General features: G+C 40.4%; 1 protein-coding gene across 5 annotated transcripts in view; it reads left to right on the top strand.

Annotated features, from left to right (window-relative positions):
• Bco2 (beta-carotene oxygenase 2) overlaps positions 1-22,001 on the top strand; it is a 71,830-nt gene that overhangs the window by 31,039 nt on the left and 18,790 nt on the right. For 4 of the 5 annotated variants that reach the window (XM_004666477.3, XM_004666475.2, XM_004666474.2 and 1 more), the window contains 4 exons: positions 1,761-1,863; positions 14,038-14,166; positions 15,578-15,738; positions 17,070-17,237. In XM_004666477.3, the coding sequence (XP_004666534.2) occupies positions 1,761-1,863; positions 14,038-14,166; positions 15,578-15,738; positions 17,070-17,237 (561 nt within the window). Of the gene's footprint in view, positions 1-1,760; positions 1,864-6,219; positions 6,228-14,037; positions 14,167-15,577; positions 15,739-17,069; positions 17,238-22,001 lie in introns of all 5 variants that reach the window. The other variant, XM_045145442.1, reaches the window with a different exon arrangement.

Raw genomic sequence — 22,001 nt, 5'->3', positions numbered from 1 at the left:
CAGGCCAATCAAAAAATGGGCTAAGGAGCTAAATAGAGAGTTCTCAAAGGAAGAAATACGAATGGCATATAAGCACCTAAAAAAATGTTCTACGTCACTAGTCATCAGGGAAATGCAGATTAAAACTACATTGAGATTCCATCTCACTCCTGTCAGATTGGCCACCATCATGAAAACAAATGATCATAAATGTTGGCGGGGATGTGGAAAAAAAGGAACCCTTCTGCACTGCTGGTGGGAATGCAATCTGGTCCAGCCATTGTGGAAAACAGTGTGGAGGTTCCTAAAGCAGCTAGAGATTGATCTACCATATGACCCAGCTATAGCACTCCTAGGCATATATCCAAAGGACTCATCTCATTTCCTTAGAAGTACATGCTCAACCATGTTTATTGCTGCTCAATTTATAATAGCTGGGAAATGGAACCAGCCTAGATGTCCCTCAACAGATGAGTGGATAATGAAGATGTGGTACATTTATACAATGGAGTTCTACTCAGCGGTAAAGAAAAATGAAGTTATGAAATTTGCAGAAAAATGGATGGACCTGGAAAATATTATACTAAGTCAGGTAACCCAGGCCCAGAAAGCCAAGCGCCACATGTTCTCCCTCATATGGGGATCCTAGCTACAGATGACTGGGCTTCTGTGTGAGAATGAAAATACTTAGTAGCAGAGGCCAGTAAGTTGAAAAGGAGACATAAAGGGTGGAGAAAGGAAGGGAGGAGGATACTTAATAGGTTGATATTGTATATATGTAATTACAATGATTATAATGGGGAGGTAATATGATTGAGAATGGAATTTCAAACGGGAAAGTGTGGGGGTGGGGAGGGAGGGAATTACCATGGGATATATTTTATAATCATGGAAAATGTTAATAAAAATTAAAAAAAAAAAAAAAACGTGACGTGTGCTATCATGCCCAGCTACATACTACATATATATATATATATATATTGATTTCTCAAGGCAGGGTCTCACTGTAGCTTAGGCTGACCTGGAATTCAATGTGTAGTTTCAGGGTGGCCTCAAACTCATGGTGATCCTCCCACCTCTGCTTCCTGAGTACTGGGATTAAAGGCATGTGCCACCATGCCTGGATACACACACACACACACACACACACACACACACACACACACACATATTGTTTTTGAGGTAGGGTCTCACTCTAGCCCAGACTGACCTGGAATTCACTAGGGAGTCTCAGGGTGGTCTTGAACTCATGGCAATTGTCCTACCTCTGCCTCCCAAGTGCTGGATTAAAGGCGTGTACCACCACGCCTGGCTACTTATATATTTTTTGAGGTAGGGTCTCACACTAGCTCAGGCTGTCCTGGAATTCACTATGTACCCTCAGGCTGGCCTTGAGCTCACAGCAATCCTACCTCTGCCTCCCGAGTGGTGGGATTAAAGGTATGCACCACTACGCCTGTCTAATATCTTACTTTAAAAATATTTTATTTATTTATGTATACATAGAGAGACAAAGGGTGGGGGAGAGAGGATGAATGAGAACGCATACACCAGGTCCTTCAGCCACTGCAAATGAACTCCAGATGCATGTGCCACTTTGTACACCAGGTATTGGGGAATTGAACCTGGGTCATTAAGTTTTGCAGGCAAGTGCCTTAACTGCTAAGCCATCTCTGCAGTTCTACTCACATATTACTTTTAACATAGTTATACACTATTTACCCATGTCAATAAAATCTGTATATATAACATTTATGACTCTAATGGTCTTAAACTTTTAGGTAGACTGGAGCAAATTCATTGCTGTGAATGGAGCAACTGCACATCCCCATTATGATCCAGATGGAGCAGCTTACAATATGGGTAACACCTATGGACCAAGAGGTGAAGTTGGGATTTGAATGTGAAATGTCCTCCACAGGCTCATATGTGGTTTTTTTTTTTTAAGGTTTCCATATGATTTATTTATATCCTCTTAGATCTTTATTAGCCTTCCCTCCACCTTTCCTTTACTCAATCTCTTCCCCTGACCTCTCTTGGGCCATTTCACCCCCATTAATCTATTTTTCTACTTACATTTATACAATGCCATCCTATTAGGTACCCCCCTTCCTTCCTTTCTCTTCCCTTCCTATCTGTTTTCTACAGGCTCATATGTTTTAACACTTGCTCCGCAGTTGCTGGTGCTCTTCTTTTTTTTAATTTTTTTTTTGTTTATTTTTACTTATTTGAGAGTGACAGAGAGAGAGAGAAAGAGGCAGATAGAGAAAATGGGCACGCCAGGGCCTCCAGCCACTGCAAACTGAACTCCAGATGCATGCACCCCCTTGTGCATCTGACTAACATGGGTCCTGGAGAATCGAGCCTCGAACCAGGGTCCTCAGGCTTCACAGGCAAGCGCTTAACTGCTAAGCCATCTCCCCAGCCCGCTGGTGTTCTTTAGGAAGGTTATAGACTCCTTAGGAGGCAGAGCCTTTCTTGAATAAATGGGTTATTAGGAGGGGATTCAGGTTTTTTTTTTTTTTTAGTTAGGGTCTCGCTGTAGCCCAGGATGACCCAGGGATTCACTATGTAGTCTCAGGGTGGCCTTGAACTCATGGTGTTTTTCCTGTCTCCCAAGTGCCGGGACCAAAGGTGTGTGCTACCACTCCTGATAGCTTCAGTTTTTATAGTCTGGCCCCACGTCTTGTTCTTCCTTGCTTCTTGACTGAGTGCTATGTGACAAACTAGCCATCTTCTGCTACCATGTTTCCCCCACCACGATGGAATGTGTTCCCTCAAAATTGTAAGACAGAGTTGGGCATGGTGGCACATATCTTTAATCCCAGTACACACGAGGCAGAGGTAGGAGGATCACTGCAAGTTTGAGGCCAGCCTGAGACTACATGGTGAATTCCAGGTTACCTTGGGCTAGAGCAAGACACTACCTTAAAAAACAAAAACAAAAAATTATAAGATAGAATGAGCTCTTTTTTTTTTGTTGTTGTTAAATTGCTTTCTGTCAGGTATTTGGTCATAGCAATGAGTAAAATAATACAGGAATGGAAGACTTTTTAGAGATAATTGTGAATCAGCTGTCTCTATAGGGTTCCATTATGGTTAAAATATAAAAATGAACTTTCATTTGAAAGGTTCAAAACTAAATTTCCAATGTGGCATTACTGAGGCTAAAATAAATGATTTTTTCAGTAAATATCTGTTCTGTGATCCTTTGTACCTATGCTCAGCAATTGATTTTCTGTTTGTTCTTTTTAGCATAGCTCTATGTTACATTGTGACTTTTGCATGCAGAAATAGTAGAGGCATATCAACTAGGTTAAGTAAAATATGGGGCTGGGCATGGTGGCACATGCCTTTAATCCCAGCACTCAGGAGGCAGAGGTAGGAAGATCGTCATGAGTTCAAGGCCACCCTGAGACTACATAGTAATTCCAGATCAGCCTAGACTAGAGAGAGACTGTACCTTGAAAAACCAAAAAGAAAAAAAAAAATAGTAAGATATGGGAGGGGCGCTGGAGAGATAGCTTTGTGGTTAAGGCACTTGCCTGCAAAGCCAAAGGACTCAGGTTCTATTCTCCAGGATCTACATAAGACAGATGCACAAGGTGGCGCATACATTTGAAGTTCATTTGCAGTAGCTAGAGGCCCTGGTGTACCCATTCTCTCTCTCTCATAAATAAATAAATAAAAAGTAAGATATGGGACTGGAGAGATGGCTTAGTGATTAAGGCATTTGTCTGAAAAACCTAAGGACCTAGCTTCAACTCTGTAGAATCCATGTAAGCCAGACACACAAGGTGGCACATGTATCTGGAGTTCAGTTTCACTGGCTAGAGGCCCTGGTGTCCCAGTTTATTTTTTTCTCTCTCTATTTTTCTCTGTGTCATAAAAGAAGTAAGATATGAGGGGTTGGAGAGATGGCTCAGGTATGAGTACCCAAGTTCAAAATCCTTATGCTTTGAATTTTTAAGAAGTACAATATTATAAAAAAAATTAGTGATGTAGGGAAGGTACCTTATCTAACACATAGGAAAGAGTTAATTTTCAAAGGAGTGCTACAAAGGATGTACTACAAAGTCAGTTAAGGTTATAGTCTGGTGGAATTCACAGCTGCTTCTGCCATACCTCTCTCCTGGTCATCCATGTGCTTTCATGACAGCCAAACTGCTTCAGCAAGTCCTAACAGCTAATAATAATAGTGTTGCAGTCAGGTTCGCATTGCTGGTAGAAATCACCCAACCAAGAGCAGCCTATGGGGAAAAAGAGGTTTATTTTGGCTTATAGGCTCGAGGCGGAAGCTCCCGATGAGAGGGAAAACGATGACATGAGCAAAGGGTGGACATCATCCCCTGGCCAACAAGCTAGACCATAGCAACAGGAGAGTGTGCCAAACACTAGGAATGGGGAGCTGCCTATAACACCCATAAGCCTGCCCCCAACAATACACCACCTCCAGGAGGTGTTAAGTCCCAAATCTTCATCAGCTGGGAACCTAGCATTCAGAGCACCTAAGTTTATGGGGGACACCTGAATCAAACCACCACAAATAGTTAGCATTTATTTAATATGGGGCTGTTAGTAAGCATATCCCTCTGCATTCTCTCTCTCTCTCTTCTTTCTTTTTTTTTTTTTTTGGTTTTTCAAGGTAGGGTTTCACTCTAACTCAGGCTTACCTGGAATTCACTATGTAGTCTCTGGCTGGCCTTGAACTCATGGTACTCTTCCTATCTCTGCCTCCCAAGTGCTGGGATTAAAGGTATGAGCCACCATGCCCGACTTCTCCTTTAATTCTTAAACCAACTCTCTAATGAAGGTGTTGTTGTCTTCATTTTCTAGAAGATGCCAGTAAACTTTGAGGAGGTTAAATTATTTGTTTAGTGTAGTTTCCATGTCTCTGAGACCAGACCTGAAATTTATGATGATCTATCTACTATTTTCTACTTGGCCTGCCGTATATAATCCATTAAACCTTTGTATAGGTTAATGCTATACCTTTGGTGAATAAATGGATCTGTGATTTGTTCCTCTGTACCTCTCCATATTTATACTTGTAGGTGTTTATGAAGGGGGACAGTGCAGTTTTGCTTTTTACTGGGTCAAGTATAGATAGGATGCCTTGGACATTCTTTTCACCTAGTTTTCTTTAATCTCATGTAGAGATTGATTCTTTAAAAAGTCACAGCAGGACTGGAGAAATGGCTCAGAGGTTAAAGGCACTTGTTTGCTAAGCCTCCCAGCCCAGATTTGATTTGGTCATTTCTAGCAGCAGGAGATCCTGGAGCTTCCGTTCTGATAGCTAGCTAGCTAGATAAATAAATAAATATCACAGCAAATAGGAAGCATCTGAAGGAACCCCAATGTGGGGACCCCACGCTCTGCCCAGATATGGCGACACCCCAAATCACTCACGAGAAGCGGTCTTGATGCAAACTGCAAGAGGATTTTATTCCAAGCGCGCTGGGGCCCACAGTCGTACACCGCACAGGGGTAGAGGACTGCAGAGCCCCGAATGCAGGAACAGGACAGTTTTTATAGGGTTTCTAACAAAGCCTGAGCATTAGATCAATCATTTTGTAAATATCAGGAGCCCGCGGAGTGCGAGCCAGTCAGTTTGTGCCACTCCATAGTTTCTAAGCCAATTAGTTTAATTTGTTCAAGCCCCTCGTGGACCAATCAGTCTCCTATGACCTTGGTGGTCAGCATTTGCGCAGGTCCTTGGGTGGAGGTAGCAGAGTGTGGTATCAATCTCCTATGATCTTGGTGGTCTGAGGCAGGCTGCTATGGCTTATGGTGCGGGCTACTAAGGCTTACGGTGTGGGCTATTAAGGCTTATGGTGCAGGCTATTTACAGAAACCAAATAAGTGGTTCACTTCATTACTCATTTCCCATCCTTGAGGGCTATCTCATGCCCTTTTTACCTAGTTTTATATTAGGAGCGGGCTCTGATATAATGAGAAGAGGGATTCTTTACTTGCTTCCAACAGAGAGTAAAGCCTGGAGTTTGAGGTATGCAGGGGCCCGCTTAAGCTCCCTTTGGAGCGTGATAGTATTTCTGGGCTTCTGAATTCTTGGGCCTTTCACATCCTTCTTGGTAAAATGGTCTAATGGAAACATTGATTCATTCAATTTTATATTTTATGTTTTTATTTATTTATTTATTTATTTTTGGTTTCTCAAGGTAGGGATTAAAGGCAATGCAGGGCTCCTTCCCACTCAGGTAGTGCCGAGGGAAGGACCAGGCCTGCTGGTTCCTCCCTAGGGGTTGAGGGGATGATGAGCGTCGGACGACTCAGAACCCTCTCCTGGCCACCGGAGAAAAACCACACTGAGTCGGGAGTCTTTTCCATGCAGAAACAACTCGCTTTATTACTCTGAGCAGTTACCTATATCATGTTGGGGACGAAGGCAGGGATTTTAGGGTGGAGGAAGAGGTAAGGGCCAATAGTAAACTTTAACTATTGAAATGGTAATTACAATTAACACACGGAAGTAGCAGGCCAGAAGCCATTAGGCATCCTGCTGAGTCATAGCTGGCCAGAGACAGGTCGCCAAACTTTAGCTAGGCTCAGGAAGTCCCACTAGGCCTCACGCCTGGGCCTTTCAGGGCCCAATAGGCATGACCCACCACTCCTGGCTTTTTTTTTTTTCCTCCCAAGGTAGGGTCTCACTGTAGCTCAGACTGACCTGGAATTCACTATGTAGTCTCAGGCTGGCCTTGAACTCATGGTGATCCTCCTACCTCTGCCTCCGGAGTACTGGGATTAAAGGCGTGTGCCACCATGCCTGGCTCTGGCTATTTTTTTTAATAGTTACGTATAGAGTGTGTATACAGCCAATTTTATTTTGAGAGCGACAGACACAGAGAGAAAGAAAGATAGAGGGAGAGAGAGAGAATGGGCGCGCCAGGGCTTCCAGCCTCTGCAAACGAACTCCAGAGGCGTGCGCCCCCTTGTGCATCTGGCTAACGTGGGACCTGGGGAACTGAGCCTCGAACCGGGGTCCTTAGGCTTCACAGGCAAGCGCTTAACCGCTAAGCCATCTCTCCAGCCCCCCACCTTTTCTTAACTCAGTCTCTTCCCCTGACCTCACTTAGGCCATTTCACCCTCAATAATCTGTTCATGTACTTACATATATATAATACCATCTCCTTAAGTCCTTCCTGTATAGCCCATTTCTAGCTTACTGACCTCTGCTACAGATTTTTACTCCAACTCACATGTAAATCTAAACATTTGTAGCTAGGATACACACATGAGAGAGAATATATGATGTTTGGTTTTTTGGGCCTGGGTTCCTCACTTAGTATAATCCTTTCTAGATCCATCCATTGCCCTGAAAATTTCATAATTTTGTTTTTCATTACTGTTGGAAATTGTATAAATGTGCCACATCTTCATTATCCATTCATCAGTTGAGGAACATCTAGACTGGTTCCATTTCCTAGGTCTTATTAATAGAGAAGCAAGAAACATGGATGTGCAAGTATTCTATGGTAGTGAGATGAGTCCTTAGGATATATGCCTAGGAGCGGTACAGCTGGGTCATATGGTAAATCTATTTTTAGCTGTCTCAGGAATCTCCACACTGTTTTCCACAATGGCTGTTCCAGTTTACATTCCCACCAACAGTGAGGAGGGCTTCTCTTTTTCCACATGTTCGCCAGCATTTATTGTCTTTTGTTTTCTTGTTGGTAGCCATTCTGACAGGAGTAAGATGGAATCTCAAAGTAGTTTTAATTGGTATTTCCCTGATGGCAAAGGATGTATAATTTCTTTATGTTTATAGGCCATCTATATTTCTGCTTCTGAGAACTCTCTACTTAGTTCCATAGCCTATTTTTTAATTGGGTTGCTTGAATTATTATTTAGTTTTTTGAGTTCTTTGTATATCCTAGAAATTAATCCTCTGTCAGATGTGTAGCTGGCAAAGATTTTCACCCATTCTGTAGATTGCCTCTTTGCTCTATTCACAGTGTCCTTTGCTATACAAAAGCTTTTAATTTCATGAGGTCCCAGTGGTTGATCAGTGGTTTTATTTCCTGAACAACTGAGGTTATATTTAGAAAATTGTTGCCTATGCCAATATGTTGAAGTGTTTCCCCTACTTTTTTCTCTAGCAGTTTCATGTCTGATATTAAGGTCTATGATCCATTTGGACTTAATTCTTATGCATGGAGAGAGATAAGGATTTTCATCCTTCTACATCTAGATATCCAATTTTCCAAGCACCATTTGTTAAAGAGGCTGTCTTTCCTCCAGTGAATATTTTTGGCATTTTTTTGGTCAAAAATCAGATTGCTGTAGCTTCCTGGACTTACATTCTGGGTCCTGTATTCGGTTCCATTGATCTACCTATCTGTTTTTGTGCTAGTACCATGCTGTTTTTAATACTATAGCTCTGTAATATAGCTTAAAATCAGGTATGGTGATGCTACCCACTTTATTTTTGTTGCTCAAAGTTCTTTTAGCTATTTAAGGTATTTTTCATGCTATGAAATAAGTTTTAGGATTGTTTTTTCTATTTCTGTGAAGAATGCCATTGGAATTTTGATGGGGATTGTACTAAATATGTAGATTGTTTTTGGTAAGATTGACATTTTCACCATATTGGCTCTTCCAGTGCAAGAACATGGGATGCCTTTCAATTGCCTAGTATCTTCTACAATTTCTCTTGAGTGTTTTATTAAAGTTTTCATTGTAGAGATCCTTCACTTCCTTGGCTAGGTTTATTCCAAGGTACCCTATTATTACTATTATTATATATACTTTTTGGTTTTCCAAGGTAGAGTCTCTCACTCTAGCTCAGGCTGACCACCTGGAATTTACTATGAAGTCTCAGGGTAGCCTTGAACTCATGGCAATCTTCCTACCTCTGCCTCCTGAGTGCTGGCATTAAAGATGTGCACCACCATGGCCAGCACCTTATTTTATTTTATTTTATTTTTTGAGGCAGTTGTGAATGGGAGTGATTCCATAATTTCATCCTCATTATGTTTGTTGTTAGTTCATAGGAAGGCTTCTAATTTTACTTTTGGTTTATCCATCTTTCTCAGTAATTAAAAGGTCCACTTTTGCACTGGAGAGATGGCTTAGCGGTTAAGGTGATTGCCTATGAAACCTAGGGACCCATGTTAGACTCTCCAGATCCTATATAAGCCAGATGCATAAACATGAGGCAAGCACAAGATTGCAGATGCCTACTAGGTCATGCAAGAATCTGGAGTTTAATTTCAGTGGCTGAGGCCCTGACATGCCATTATCTCTCTCTAAAATTAAAAAAAGGGGGCTGGAGAGATGGCTTAGCGGTTAAGCGCTTGCCTGTGAAGCCTAAGGACCCCGGTTCGAGGCTCGGTTCCCCAGGTCCCACGTTAGCCAGATGCACAAGGGGGCGCACGTGTCTGGAGTTCGTTTGCAGAGGCTGGAAGCCCTGGTGCGCCCATTCTCTCTCTCTCCCTCTATCTGTCCTTCTCTCTGTGTCTGTCACTCTCAAATAAATAAATAAAAATTAAAAAAAAAAAGTCCACTTAAAAAAATTAGAAGATATTTTTAATTTTTTTTTTTTAGATAGGGTCTCATTCTAGCCTAGGTTTACCTTGAATTCACTCAGTAGTCTCAGGGTAGATTTGAACTCATGGCAATCCTTCTACTTTTCCCTACCAAGTGCTGGGATTAAAGGTGTGTGCCACCATAGCTGGCTAAAACATATTTAAAATTTTTTATTATATTTATTTATTGATTTGAGAGAGAGGAAGAGGTGGGTGGGGCAGAGAATGGTTGTGTCATGTCCTCCAGTCACTGCAAATGAACTCTGATACATGTGGGTCCTGTGGAATTGAACCTGGGTTCTTTGGTTTTGCAAGCAATCTCCTTAACCATTATACCATCCCTCCAGCCCCCAAAGTCTACCTCCTAATCAACTCTCTTAACCAAGTAGGTTTCTTTGTCACTCATTTGTAACAGGAGAAATACTATTCCTAGATATATATTCTAAAATAGTAGATGCTCAGCTTATTTATTATGAGGCAGGGTCTCACTCTCAGGCTGACCTGGAACTTACTCTGTAGCCCCAGGATGTTCTTTTGCTGACAGTGATCCTCCTATCTCAGCCTTTTGAGTTCTGAGATTGAATTGTGTACCACCATGTCCAATAATATTCAACTTTTTTTTCCCAAGGTAGGATCTTACTGTAGCTCAGGCTGACCTGGAATTCACTATGTATTCTCAGGGTGGCCTTGAACTCACGGCAGTCCTCCTACCTCTTCCTCTAAAGTGCTGGGATTAAAGGCATGTGCCACTATGCCTGCCTTCAACATTTTCAAAAAAATATTTTATTTTCAGAGCTGGAAAGATGATTTAGCAGTTAAGGTGCTTGTCTGTGAAGCTAAGGACTCACGTTCAAATCTTCAGGTCCCATCTAAGCCAGACACACAGTGACAGTGTATAATGTTGCATGTACACACAAGGGGGTACACACATCTGGAGTTCATTTGCAGCAGCTGAAGGCTGATGTGTCTATTCTCTCTCTCTCAAAAAAATTTATTTTTATTTATTTGAGAGAGTGAGTGAGAGAGAATGGGCATGTCAGAGTCTCCAGCCACTGCAAACAAACTCCAGACACATGAGCCACCTTGTGCATCTGGCTTATGTGGGTCCTGAGGAATTGAACCTGGGTCCTTTGGCTTTGCAGGCAAATGCCTTAACTGCCAAGCCATCTCTCCAGCCCCAATGTTCAACTTTGAATGCATGTAAGAATCATTTAGAATGGTTGCTAGCAATGTAGGTTACTGAGCTTCATTTATCTTCAGGGATTCTATTTCAGTACAACTGAAAAGAGGCCAAGAATCTGCATTTTTATTTATTTATTTATTTTTTTGTTTTTCGAGGCAGGGTCTCACTCTGGCTCAGGCTGACCTGGAATTCACTATGTAGTTTCAGGGTGGCCTCGAACTCACGGCGATCCTCCTACCTCTGCCTCCCGAGTGCTGGGATTAAAGGCGTGCGCCACCACGCCCGGCTAAGAATCTGCATTTTTAATACAGACCCTAGATGATCTTTGTACAGGTGCCCTTTGCATCTCACTGGGAAGCATAACCACCAGTCACGAGGGGTTGTGCTTGTTACTTCCCCTCAGCTTGCTATTTACACAAACTCCTAGGAGTTTGCCAGAATTAGACTTTTAATGCTAAGCAAGACAGATCTCCCCTGGCATTCCTTTTCTGAGTGTTTCCTATGTGCCTTTCTTGCCTAATGCCTTTAAGATGCCTTTAAAATCACTTTGTGGTTTGAATAGTTCATTGACTAAGTGTTTAAATTCAGTGGATTGAATAATCATCATTTAATCCAATTGCCCAAATAGGGAATCCTTTTGCCTTCTAATCCCAACTAACACTGAACCAACTTGTTTTCTCACTTGATTATTTTGGTTCAGTGAGAAATTTATGAACTGGAACAAAATGAACATGTAGTTGCAGGGAACATGACTATATCAGATATATTTGGATGAAATTTAGTTACTCTGATTATAATAAAATATGTCTAATGTTAATATTTTACTTTGGGGAACTAAAAAGTTTAGGAACAGGGTTAACTGCAGATCATAGCAGTGTTTTAGCTTTTCCAATTTTTTTTTTTTTTTTTTTTTTGAGGTAGGGTCTTGCTCTAGTGCAGGTTGACTTGGAATTCACTATGTTGTCTCAGGGTGGCTTCAAACTCATAATGATCCTTCTACCTCAGCCTTCCAAGTGCTAGGATTAAAGGTGGAGGCTACCACGCCTGGCAGAGAGAAACAGTAATGGGCACACCAGGGCGTCCAGCCACTGCAAATGAACTCTAGATGTATGGGTCACTTTGCATCTGGCTTTATATGGGTGCTAGGAAATTGAACAAGGGCTGTTAGGCTTTATGGGCAAGCATCTTAGCAGAGGAGCCATCTCTCCAGCTTGCTTTTCCAGATTTTTAAATATCCCCCCTTTTTTTAAAGTAAGGGCTGGGGAGATGGCTCAGTAGATAAAGGCTCTTGCTTTTAAAACCTCCCAGCCTATTCGTTTTCCCAGTGTCCATGTAAAGCCAGATGCACAATGTGGTGCATGTGTCTGGAGTTTGTTTGGAGTGGCAAAAGGCCCTGGTGCCTCTATATTCTCTCTGTTTCTCTCAAACAAATAAGTAAAAATATTAAAAAAAATAAAAGTAGCAAAAATCCTTTGAAAATTTGTTAATTCAGTTAGTTTTTTTGTTCATTTTTGTTTTTCAAGGTAGGGTTTCACTCTGGTCCAGGCTGACCTGGAATTCATGATGTAGTCTCAGACTGACCTTGAACTCATGGTGATCCTATCTACCTCTGCCTCCCAAGTGCTGGGATTAAAGACGTGTGCCACCACGCCCAACTCCAGTTAGTTTTTAATATTTATTTACAATACTCTTCATAGTAATCAGGTATTCATTGCTCTTGTCTATTCTTTTACCATTCTCAAAACTGTTTGTATCTCCAACTTGGACCTCTGTGACAATTTATATGTAATTTTTCCTCAGTGTTTTTACCAGGATATTAAATAAGTATTACAATATCTTACTCCTAATCTTTTTTCCTGAACTTTCTCAAGATAAGTGCTCCTCATCTTAGGTAGTAGAAACTCCATCCTGCTAGTTGCATCTCTTACATAAACACTCAGTTAAAAAGTAATCTCAGGGCTGGAGAGATGGCTTAGTGGTTAGGCACATCCCTGTGAAGCCTAAGGGCCCTGGTTTGAGGCTCGATTCCCCAGGACCCACATTAGCCAGATGCACAAGAGGGCGCACATGTCTGGAGTTAGTTTGCAGTGGCTGGAGGCCCTGGCATACCCATTTTCTCTCTCTCTGCCTCTTTCTCTCTTTGTCTGTTGCTCTCAGATAAATAAATAAAAAATAAACAAAAAATTATTTTAAAAAAAGTAATCTCAGCAATTTTTAAAAAATATCTGCTAAATGCAGTTACCACATATCATTACTTTCATGGCCACCATTCTATTTTCAGACATCATGTCCTTCCACTTAAAATTATTGAAGTAACCTCTTGACTAGTTTCTTTGCTATTTCTCTTGTCCTTCTTAACTATATTTTCTCAACAAAGAAGCCACAGTAGTCCTTTTAGCCCACCCTCACTTTGCTGGCCTCATTTTTTTTGGCTTTCCTCCTTGCTTATCAGACAAGACCACATGGCCTCACTCTTGGTTGAACATTCCAAACTGCTCCTAGCTTCATTTGCTCTTTCCTCTGCCTGGAATGCATTTTTCCCAGATATTGTTAAAGCTCTTCCTAACATCCCTCACTAAACGTCATCTACTTAGTGACGCCTTCCTACACCACCATACTCAAAATGGCAAACAGCAACCAGCCCTCTCTAACATAATCCCTATAAATCCATTCCTGGTGTTTTAATATTGTAGCTCAAATCATCATCTGATGCATCATATTTTTGCAGTATTGTATACAAGTCCCTGGAGAATAGTGTGTGGAACACTTAGGACAGTGTTTGGAACATAGCAGGTACTCAATAAGTGCGTTGTAGAATAAATGAATCAAATTCATTGTTGGGCTGGAAAGATGGTTTAGAGGTTAAGGTGCTTGCCTGCTTGACTCTCCAGGTCCCATGTAAGCTGATGCACAAGGTGATGCAAGCATTCAAGGTTGCACATGCACCCAAGGTGGCATACGTGTCTGGAGTTTGATAACAGTGGTTGGAAGCTGTGGCATGCCAATTCTCTCTCTCTTTGCTCTCTTGCATAAAAGAAAAAAAGGCTAGTCTGTTGAGTTTTCCTCAAAAAAAATTCACTGTTGTCTTATTCCTAAAGAATTCCATGTTATGCAAGTTCATCATGACTAACTGGCAATTATAATACCAGGAAGACAATTCAAAGTCACCTAAATATTAATCATTCACTAAGTATATACATAAACATGTTGTAAATTAATCCACCAGTAGCTATTTATTACATCATTAGTAAATGCCAAATCCTTAGCAAGAGTAAGGGTTATCTTTTGTATATAAACCAGTAAATATGATAGACCTTTTTCTTATCTAGGTTCCTGCTATAATGTTATTCGTGTTCCTCCAGAGAAGGAGGGCCCTGGGGAGACAATTCATGGAGCCCAGGTGATATGTTCTATTGTTTCTACAGAGAAAATGAGGCCTTCTTACTATCATAGCTTTGGTGAGTCCAGAGACAAGGATGAGAACACTTAGCCCTATCTTACTGTTACCCTATAAGATGGATCAGTTTTTGCCAGTGCCACATTGATAGCTTGTTAGAGAATGATGGTAGTGAGACCAGTTACATTTTAGTGTGTGTTAAATTTATTCTGCTTATGCTATCCAGCTGACAGTTTGAAGAGATATAGTTGCTTAGTGTAAGTAATTACTAAAAAAAAATTAAGTGACAATCCAAAATTGTAGGCAGTTTTAAAGCCCCAAGATAATAATCCCATATGAAGTGATCTTGGCTATATTTTTTGGGGAAATTAATTTTCTATATAGATTGTTTCAACCTGTATTATATTGTAAATTGCTATAGCCAATAGACTCTTAGTTACTTACTACCAGTGTACATAGGAAAAAAGACTAAGAAATAAATGTGCAGAACATAAATGCACTTTAGGGCTAGAGAGATGGCTTCGTGGTTAAGGTGTTTACCTGTGAAGTCTAAGGATCCAGGTTCAATTCCCTAGTACCCTTGCAAGTCAGAAACATAAGGTGGCACATGTGTCTGAGGTTCTGGAGTGCATTTGCAGTGGCTAGAGGCCCTGGTTTGCCCATTCTCTCTCTCTCCAATAACTAAATAAGTACATATATAAATAAATGTACTGTAATATTGTGCTTCTTTATTCTTGTTTGGTTTACTATTATTATTATTTTACTGTTAATTATGAACTTATAAACAAATTGTGTGTTGGTCTCATTCACCTCATGTGATCCTCTTATATCATCTCTTTTTCATTAATTAATTAATTAATTTTTTGTTTTTTTCAAGGTAGGGTTTCACTCTAGTCCAGGCTGATCTGAAATTCATTATGGAGTCTCAGGGTGGCCTCCAACTCACAGCGATCTTCCTACTTCTGCCTCCCAAGTGGTGGGGTTAAAGGCGTGCGCCACCACAGCTGGCTCATTATTTATTTATTGATTGATTGATTTATTGATTTTTTGAGGAAGGGTCTCACTCTAACCCAGGCTGACCTGGAACTCACGCTGTAGTCCCAGGCTGGCCTTGAACTCACAGCACTCCTCCTACCTCTGCCTTTAGAGTGCTGTGAAATAAAGGCATATGCTACTATAACCAGCATTCCTCTCTTATTTTATTCTTAAACCAAAATAATTTTAAAAGTAAAGAAAAAGGGTAAAAGTAAGCTGAGGGCATTCAGTCCATGCTATTCTTAGTAGTTCTCTTTTTTGTGTGTAGGAACAGGAAATCCCTATAGCAAAGCTGGGAAATAGTAGATGTTTCTGTCTGGTATTTATTTAGGTCAGTAGTCATGTATGCAGGCTTTTACATGTATCCTGTTACTGTCACATTTCAGTTGGCTCTGGTTTGCCCAACAATAAATTTTATTGTTTCTTGGACCTTTTAGGAATGACAAAGAACTATATAATCTTCATTGAACAGGCTCTAAAGATGAATTTGTGGAAAATTGCCACTTCTAAAATTCGGGGAAAGGCCTTTTCAGAAGGGATGAGCTGGGAGCCACAGTGTAACACACGATTTTATGTTGTGGATAAACGCACTGGACAGGTTGAGTATTTTGAACATGTTTATAATGAAAATATTTGGTCAAAAAGTAATTTCTATATGGTTTACTTTTTTCTGTTACCAGCCATTTTTAGTTATTATTATTATTATTTTGTTGTTGATGTTTTTCGAGGTAGGGTCTCACTCTAGTCCAGGCTGCCCTGGAATTCACTATGGAGTCTCAGGGTGGCCTAGAACTTGCAGTGATCCTCCTAAGTGCTGGGATTAAAGGCATGCCCAGCTCAACTAGGCATTATTTTTAAAGACATTCCTAGTTAAACATACTATTTTCTTCTCTGGACTAGCTACTTATGTATTAGCACAGTAGATTTTTCATATTAGAAAACTTTAGGAAATGTTTTTTTTATGTTTATTTATTTATTTGAAAGTGATAGAGAAAGAGGCAGAGTGAGAGACAGAGAGAGAGAGAGAGAGAGAGAGAGAGAAAGAGAGAGAGAGAAAGAGCATGCCAGGGTCTCCAGCCACTGCAAACGAACTCCAGATGCATGAGCCCCCTTGTGCATCTGGCTAACGTGGTCCTGGGGAATCGAGCCTTGAACTGAGGTCCTTAGGCTTCACAGGCAAGCACTTAACTGCTAAGCCATCTCTCCAGCCCTTTAGGAAATGTTTTTATTCTTTTGGTTATCTGAGTGAATTAAAATGGCAAATAATAAACTTTCATATCTTGGTATCATATCAGTTGCAAATAAGTGGTGTTAATGCACGTTCTTTTGTCACTTTCATAATAATACTATTTAAGTACCTGCTTCTACGACTTATTGCTATGTCAGTGCGACAGTCCTCACCAAAGTCCAAGCATGTTGGTTGGATATCTTCTTATGCTACTGATAGTGCTATTATATTTGTTCTATATTTTATTTCTCCAGGAAGAGAATATTCTAAATTGAATCTATTTGAAATTCATTAAAAAATAATTTTAATGAGGAGTTTATTTTTCAAAGAATTAGTTCATATATAAATATTTTGCATTTAACCTTGCGATTAAAATCTAGGATTTATTTATGTTTTAAAACATTGGACTATAAATTATGAGAATTTTTCAATTAATTGTAACAGTAAGGATGGTCTGTATCAAATAATCTTAGTTCATTAATTAATATGAAATGAGATGACTTAAGCAAGTAATACTTAAAAGAGTACTTGCTTTTACACTGGACTTTACTTCCACCTCCTGAGCCTGCCGTGTGAGGAGGAGAGTATCCTCTTTTATAGATGCCTTCTTGAAAAGAAAAATGGAGGCAGGAAAGGGAACAGAAAGGAAAGGAGGGGGTCTGTCTGTTGGTCTGTCTGTCATTGTTTGTGTTTCCCTGCAGCTTCTACCAGGGATGTACTACAGCAAACCCTTTGTTACATTTCATCAAATCAATGCCTTTGAAGACCAGGGCTGTGTTGTAATTGATCTGTGCTGCCAAGATGATGGAAGAAGCTTAGCTGTTTACCAGTTACAGAATCTCAGGAAAGCAGGAGAAGGGCTTGATCAGGTAAACATCTTTGGTATGTTGGGAGTTGTCAAAATAATTGTGAATTAGTCAGTGTTTGGCTTTGATACTGGAGTTACCTGTTTCTCTTGCTCCTTTTGGCAAATGAGGAAGGGGAGTAAAGCATTTGAAGAAGCCAGTTTCTGTTATATTTAATATTAAAACAGAATTTGGAATAGCTTACTTAATGATTAATACATAAAGGTCATGGTGAAGTCATCCAAGATATATACTGTGAAGCAGTTTTGAGTAGTTCCAGATTACACTAAACACTAGACATTGTTTTCCTGGTGGAATAGTAACAGGAACTATTGATACAACAGGTCATTCTACTGAAGGGACTCACTTTTTCCCTGACAATGAGACTGAGATAAAAATTTTCATTGCATTATTTAATATAAATTGGTTTTATCTGTAGTTGTATTTTATTTTTTGTTTTTTGTTTTTTAGAGGTAGGGTCTTGCTATATATAGCCCATGCTAATCTGGAATTCATTATGTAGTCTCAGGCTAGCCTAAAACTCATAGCCATCCTCCTAACTCTGTTTTCCAAATTCTTGGATTAAAGGCATGTACCACCATGCCCAGCCCAGATATATCTTAAAAGAATGTAGGACTGGAGAGATGGCTTAGCAGTTAAGCTGCTTGCCTACTGAGCCAAAGACCGGGTTTGAGCCCGCAGTATCCACATAAAGCCAGATGCACAAAATGGCGTATACATCTGGAGTTTGCATCCATATTCTCTCTTTCTCCATTTGGAAATAAATAAAAATATTAAAAAGTCTGGTGTGGGGGTGCCTGACTTCCATCCCAGCACTTAGGAGGCAGAGGTAAGAGGAACACTGTGAGTTCAAGGCTAGCCTAGGACTACAGAGTGAGTTCCAGGTTAATCTTGGCTAGAGTGAGACCCTGCTTAAAAACAAACAAACAAACAAAAAAGAATGTATACCCTGCATGTTGGATCTAGGGATTTATATGCGTCAGTTGAGTCATATTGTTAATAAGAAAAAAATTATTATTTAAAAAATTTTTTGTTTATTATTTATTTATTTGAGAGTGACAGAGAAAGAGGGAGAGAGAGAGAGAGAGAGAGAGAGAGGGAGAGAGAATGGGTATGCCAGGGCTTCCAGCCACTGCAAATGAACTCCAGACGCGTGCGCCCCCTTGTGCATCTGTCTAATGTGGGTCCTGGGGAATCGAACCTCAAACTGGGGTCCTTAGGCTTCACAGGCAAATGCTTAACTGCTAAGCCATCTCTCCAGCCCCAAAATTTATTATTTTTTTTAATTACTATTCTTTTTTTTCTGAGGTAGAGTCTCACACTAGCTAAGGCTGACCTGGTACTCACTATGTAGTTTCCGGGTGGCCTTGAACTCTCAGAGATCATCCTACCTCTGCCTCCCAAGTGCTGGGATTAAAGGCATGTGCTGCCAGGCCTGGCTTAATTTATTTTATTTTAATTTTTAAATTATTTATTATTTATTTATTTGAGAGCAACAGACAAAGAGAGAAGGGGGGAGAGAGGGGAGAGAGAAAGAGAGAGGGAGGGAGAGAGAATGGGCACACTAGGGCCTCCAGCCACTGCAAATGAACTCCAGATGCGTGTGGCTCATTGTGCATCTGGCTAACGTGGGTCCTGGGGAATCAAGCCTAGAACTAGGGCCCTTAGGCTTCGTAGGCAAGTGCTTAACCACTAAGCCATCTCTCCAGCCCATAATTTATTTTTTCAATTGATAACTTCCATAATTGTAGGCAATAACCCATGGTAATTCCTTCCCCCCTTTCTCTTTAGAGACTCCACTCTCCATCATATTCCCTCCCCCTCTTAATCAGTCTCTTTTATTTTGATGTCATGATCTTTTCCTCCTATTATGATGGTCTTGTGTAGGTAGTGTCAAGCACTGTGAGGTCATGGATATCCAGGTCATTTTGTATGTGGAGGAGCACATTGTAAGGAGTCCTACCCTTTCTTTGGCTCTTACATTCTTTCCACCACCTCTTCCACAGTGGACCCTGAGCCTTGGAAGATGTGATAGAGATATTGCATGCTGAGCACTCCTCTTGTCACTTCTCCTTAGCACCATGGGGCCTTTTGAGTCATCCCAAGGTCACTGCCAATGGAAGAGAGAAGGTTCTCTAAACAAAAGTGAGAGTAGCATTAATATACTGGTATGAACATTAAGAGAAGTGCTTACTGGGCAGTTTGGTGAGCATAATATATACACTTAGACAGACACCAGCAGACGTTACACCCCCAGAGCTCAGACTACCCCTGTTGCAAGTTTTCAGTATCAGGGATGTATTCTCTCCCATGGAGTAGGCCTCCAGTCCAATTAGTCCCATAACACATATGCCACTATTGCACCTGTTGGCTCATTTGGCCTTGCTGACCAAATTTAAGGCTTGCAGTGTCCACTGTTGAGTATCTCCACTGGTGATTTCTCTCTCTTCCATTGAACTGAATGGAGCATAGCTTTTTTCAGCTTTCTGTCAGCTGGTCTACTTGGAGGAGGTTATCAGCTTAGCTCCAGCATGATTTCTCAGTGACCTTGCAGCTCAAGTATGTGGAGTCTTCAGCAATAGGGTCTTACCATATATTCCTGGTGGGAAACTAAGGGCCTCAGCAATGGCCTAAAATGTTTTTGGGGTATCAGTGACCTCCCTGGCCAACAAATCACTGGAAGGTATCCCATCCCTGGCACTGAAAATTTTCTGTTAAAAATCTATGGCTTCTGAGTATTCCATTGCCCCCCAAAAATAGGTTTCCATATGAATTATTTATATCCTCTTAGATTTTGATTAGCTCTTTCTCTACCTTTTCTTTACTCAATCTCTTCCCCTGATCTCACTTAGGCCTTTTCACCTCCATTAATCTGTTCTTCTACTTACATATATACGATATTATCCTATTAAGTGCCCCTCCCTCCCTTTCTATTCCCTTTATATCCTCTTCCTAGTTTACAGACTTCTGCTACTGAGTTTTATTCCCACTCACAGAGAAGTCCAATCATTTGTAGCTAGGATCCACATATGAGAGAGAACATGTGATGTTTGGCTTTCTGGGCCTGGATTACCTCACTAAGTATAATCCTTTCCATATCCATTCATTTTCCGGCAAATTTCACAGTTTCATTTTTCTTTACTGCTGAGTAGAACTCCATTGTATAAATGTGCCACATCTTCATTATCCACTCAGCAGTTGAGGGGTATCTAGGCTGGTTTCATTTCCTAGTTATTGTGAATAGAGAGACAATAAACATGGTTGAGCAAGTGTCTCTAAGGTAGTGAGACGAGTACTTAGGATATATACCTAGGAGTGCTATAGCTGGATCATATGGTAGATCTATTTTTAGCTGTCTCAGGAGCCTCCACACTGATTTCCACAATAGCTAGACCAGATTGCATTCCTATCAACAATGTTGAAGGATTCCTTTTTTTCTGTATACTCACCAGCAATCTGACAGGAGTGAGATGGAATCTCAAAGTAGTTTTAATCTGCATTTCCCTGGTGACTACATATGTAGAAATTTTTTTTAAAGATATTTATATGCCATCTGTATTTCTTATTTTGAGAACTCTCTATTTGGTTCCATCGCCTTTTTATTTCCCTCCAAGTTAGGATCTCACTCTAGCTCAGGCTGACCTGGAATTTACCATGTAGTCTCAGGGTGGCCTCAAATTCATGGTGATCCTCCTACCTCTGCCTCTCAAGTGCTGTGATTAAAGGTGTGCGCCACCACGCCCAGCTTCATAACCCATTTTGTAATTGGATTGTTTGGTTTTTATTATTTAGTTTTTTGAGTTTTTTATATATCCTAGACATTAATCCTCTGTCAGTTATATAGCTGGCAAAGATTTTTTTCACATTCTATAGGTTGCCTCTTTGTTCTATTCACAGTATCCTTTGCTGTACAAAAGATTTGTAATTTCATGAGCTCCTAGTGGTTGATTTTTGGTTTTATTTCCTGAGCAATTGGGGTTATATTCAGAAAATCTTTGCCAAGATCAATATGTTGTAGGGTTTCCCCTACTTTTTCCTTTAGCTGTTTCAGTTTTGGGTCTGATATTAAGGTCTTTGATCCATTTGGACTTAATTCTTGTGCATGGAGAGAGATAAGGATCTATTTTCATCCTTCTACAGATACATATCCAAATTTCCCAGCAGCATTTGCTGAAGAGTCTGCCATTCGCCTAATGAGTATTTTTGGCATTTTTGTCAAGGACCAGGTGGCTATAACTACCCAGACTTACATCTGGATCCTCTATTCTGTTCCATTGATCTACATGTCTGTTTTTGTGCTAGTACCATGCTGTTTTTGTTAATATGGCTCTGTAATATAGGTTAAAATCAGGTACCACCAGCCTTATTTTTTTGTTGCTCAAAATTGTTGTAGATATTCGAGTTTTTGTGTGCTTCGGGATTGTTTTTTCAGTTTCCATGAAGAATGTCATTGGAATTTTGATGGGGATTGCATTAAATGTGCAGATTACTTTTGCTAATATTTTCATAATATTGATTCTTCCAATCCAAGAACAAGGGATGTCTTTATATTTCATAGTGTCTTCAGCAATTTCTTGCTTGAGTGTTTTAAAGTTTTCACTGTAGAGATCCTTCACTTCCTTGGTTAGGTTTATTCCAAGGTACTTTATTTATTTTATTTATTTATTTTGATGCAATTGTGAATGGGAGTGATTCTTTTATTTCATCCTCTGTGTGTTTGTTGTTAGCATATAGGAAGGCTATTGATTTCTGTGTGTTCATTTGGTA

The sequence above is a fragment of the Jaculus jaculus genome, chromosome 3 (genome assembly GCF_020740685.1).
Source record: "Jaculus jaculus isolate mJacJac1 chromosome 3, mJacJac1.mat.Y.cur, whole genome shotgun sequence".
Lineage (NCBI taxonomy): Eukaryota > Metazoa > Chordata > Mammalia > Rodentia > Dipodidae > Jaculus > Jaculus jaculus.
This window is presented reverse-complemented; position numbering and strand designations above follow the sequence as displayed.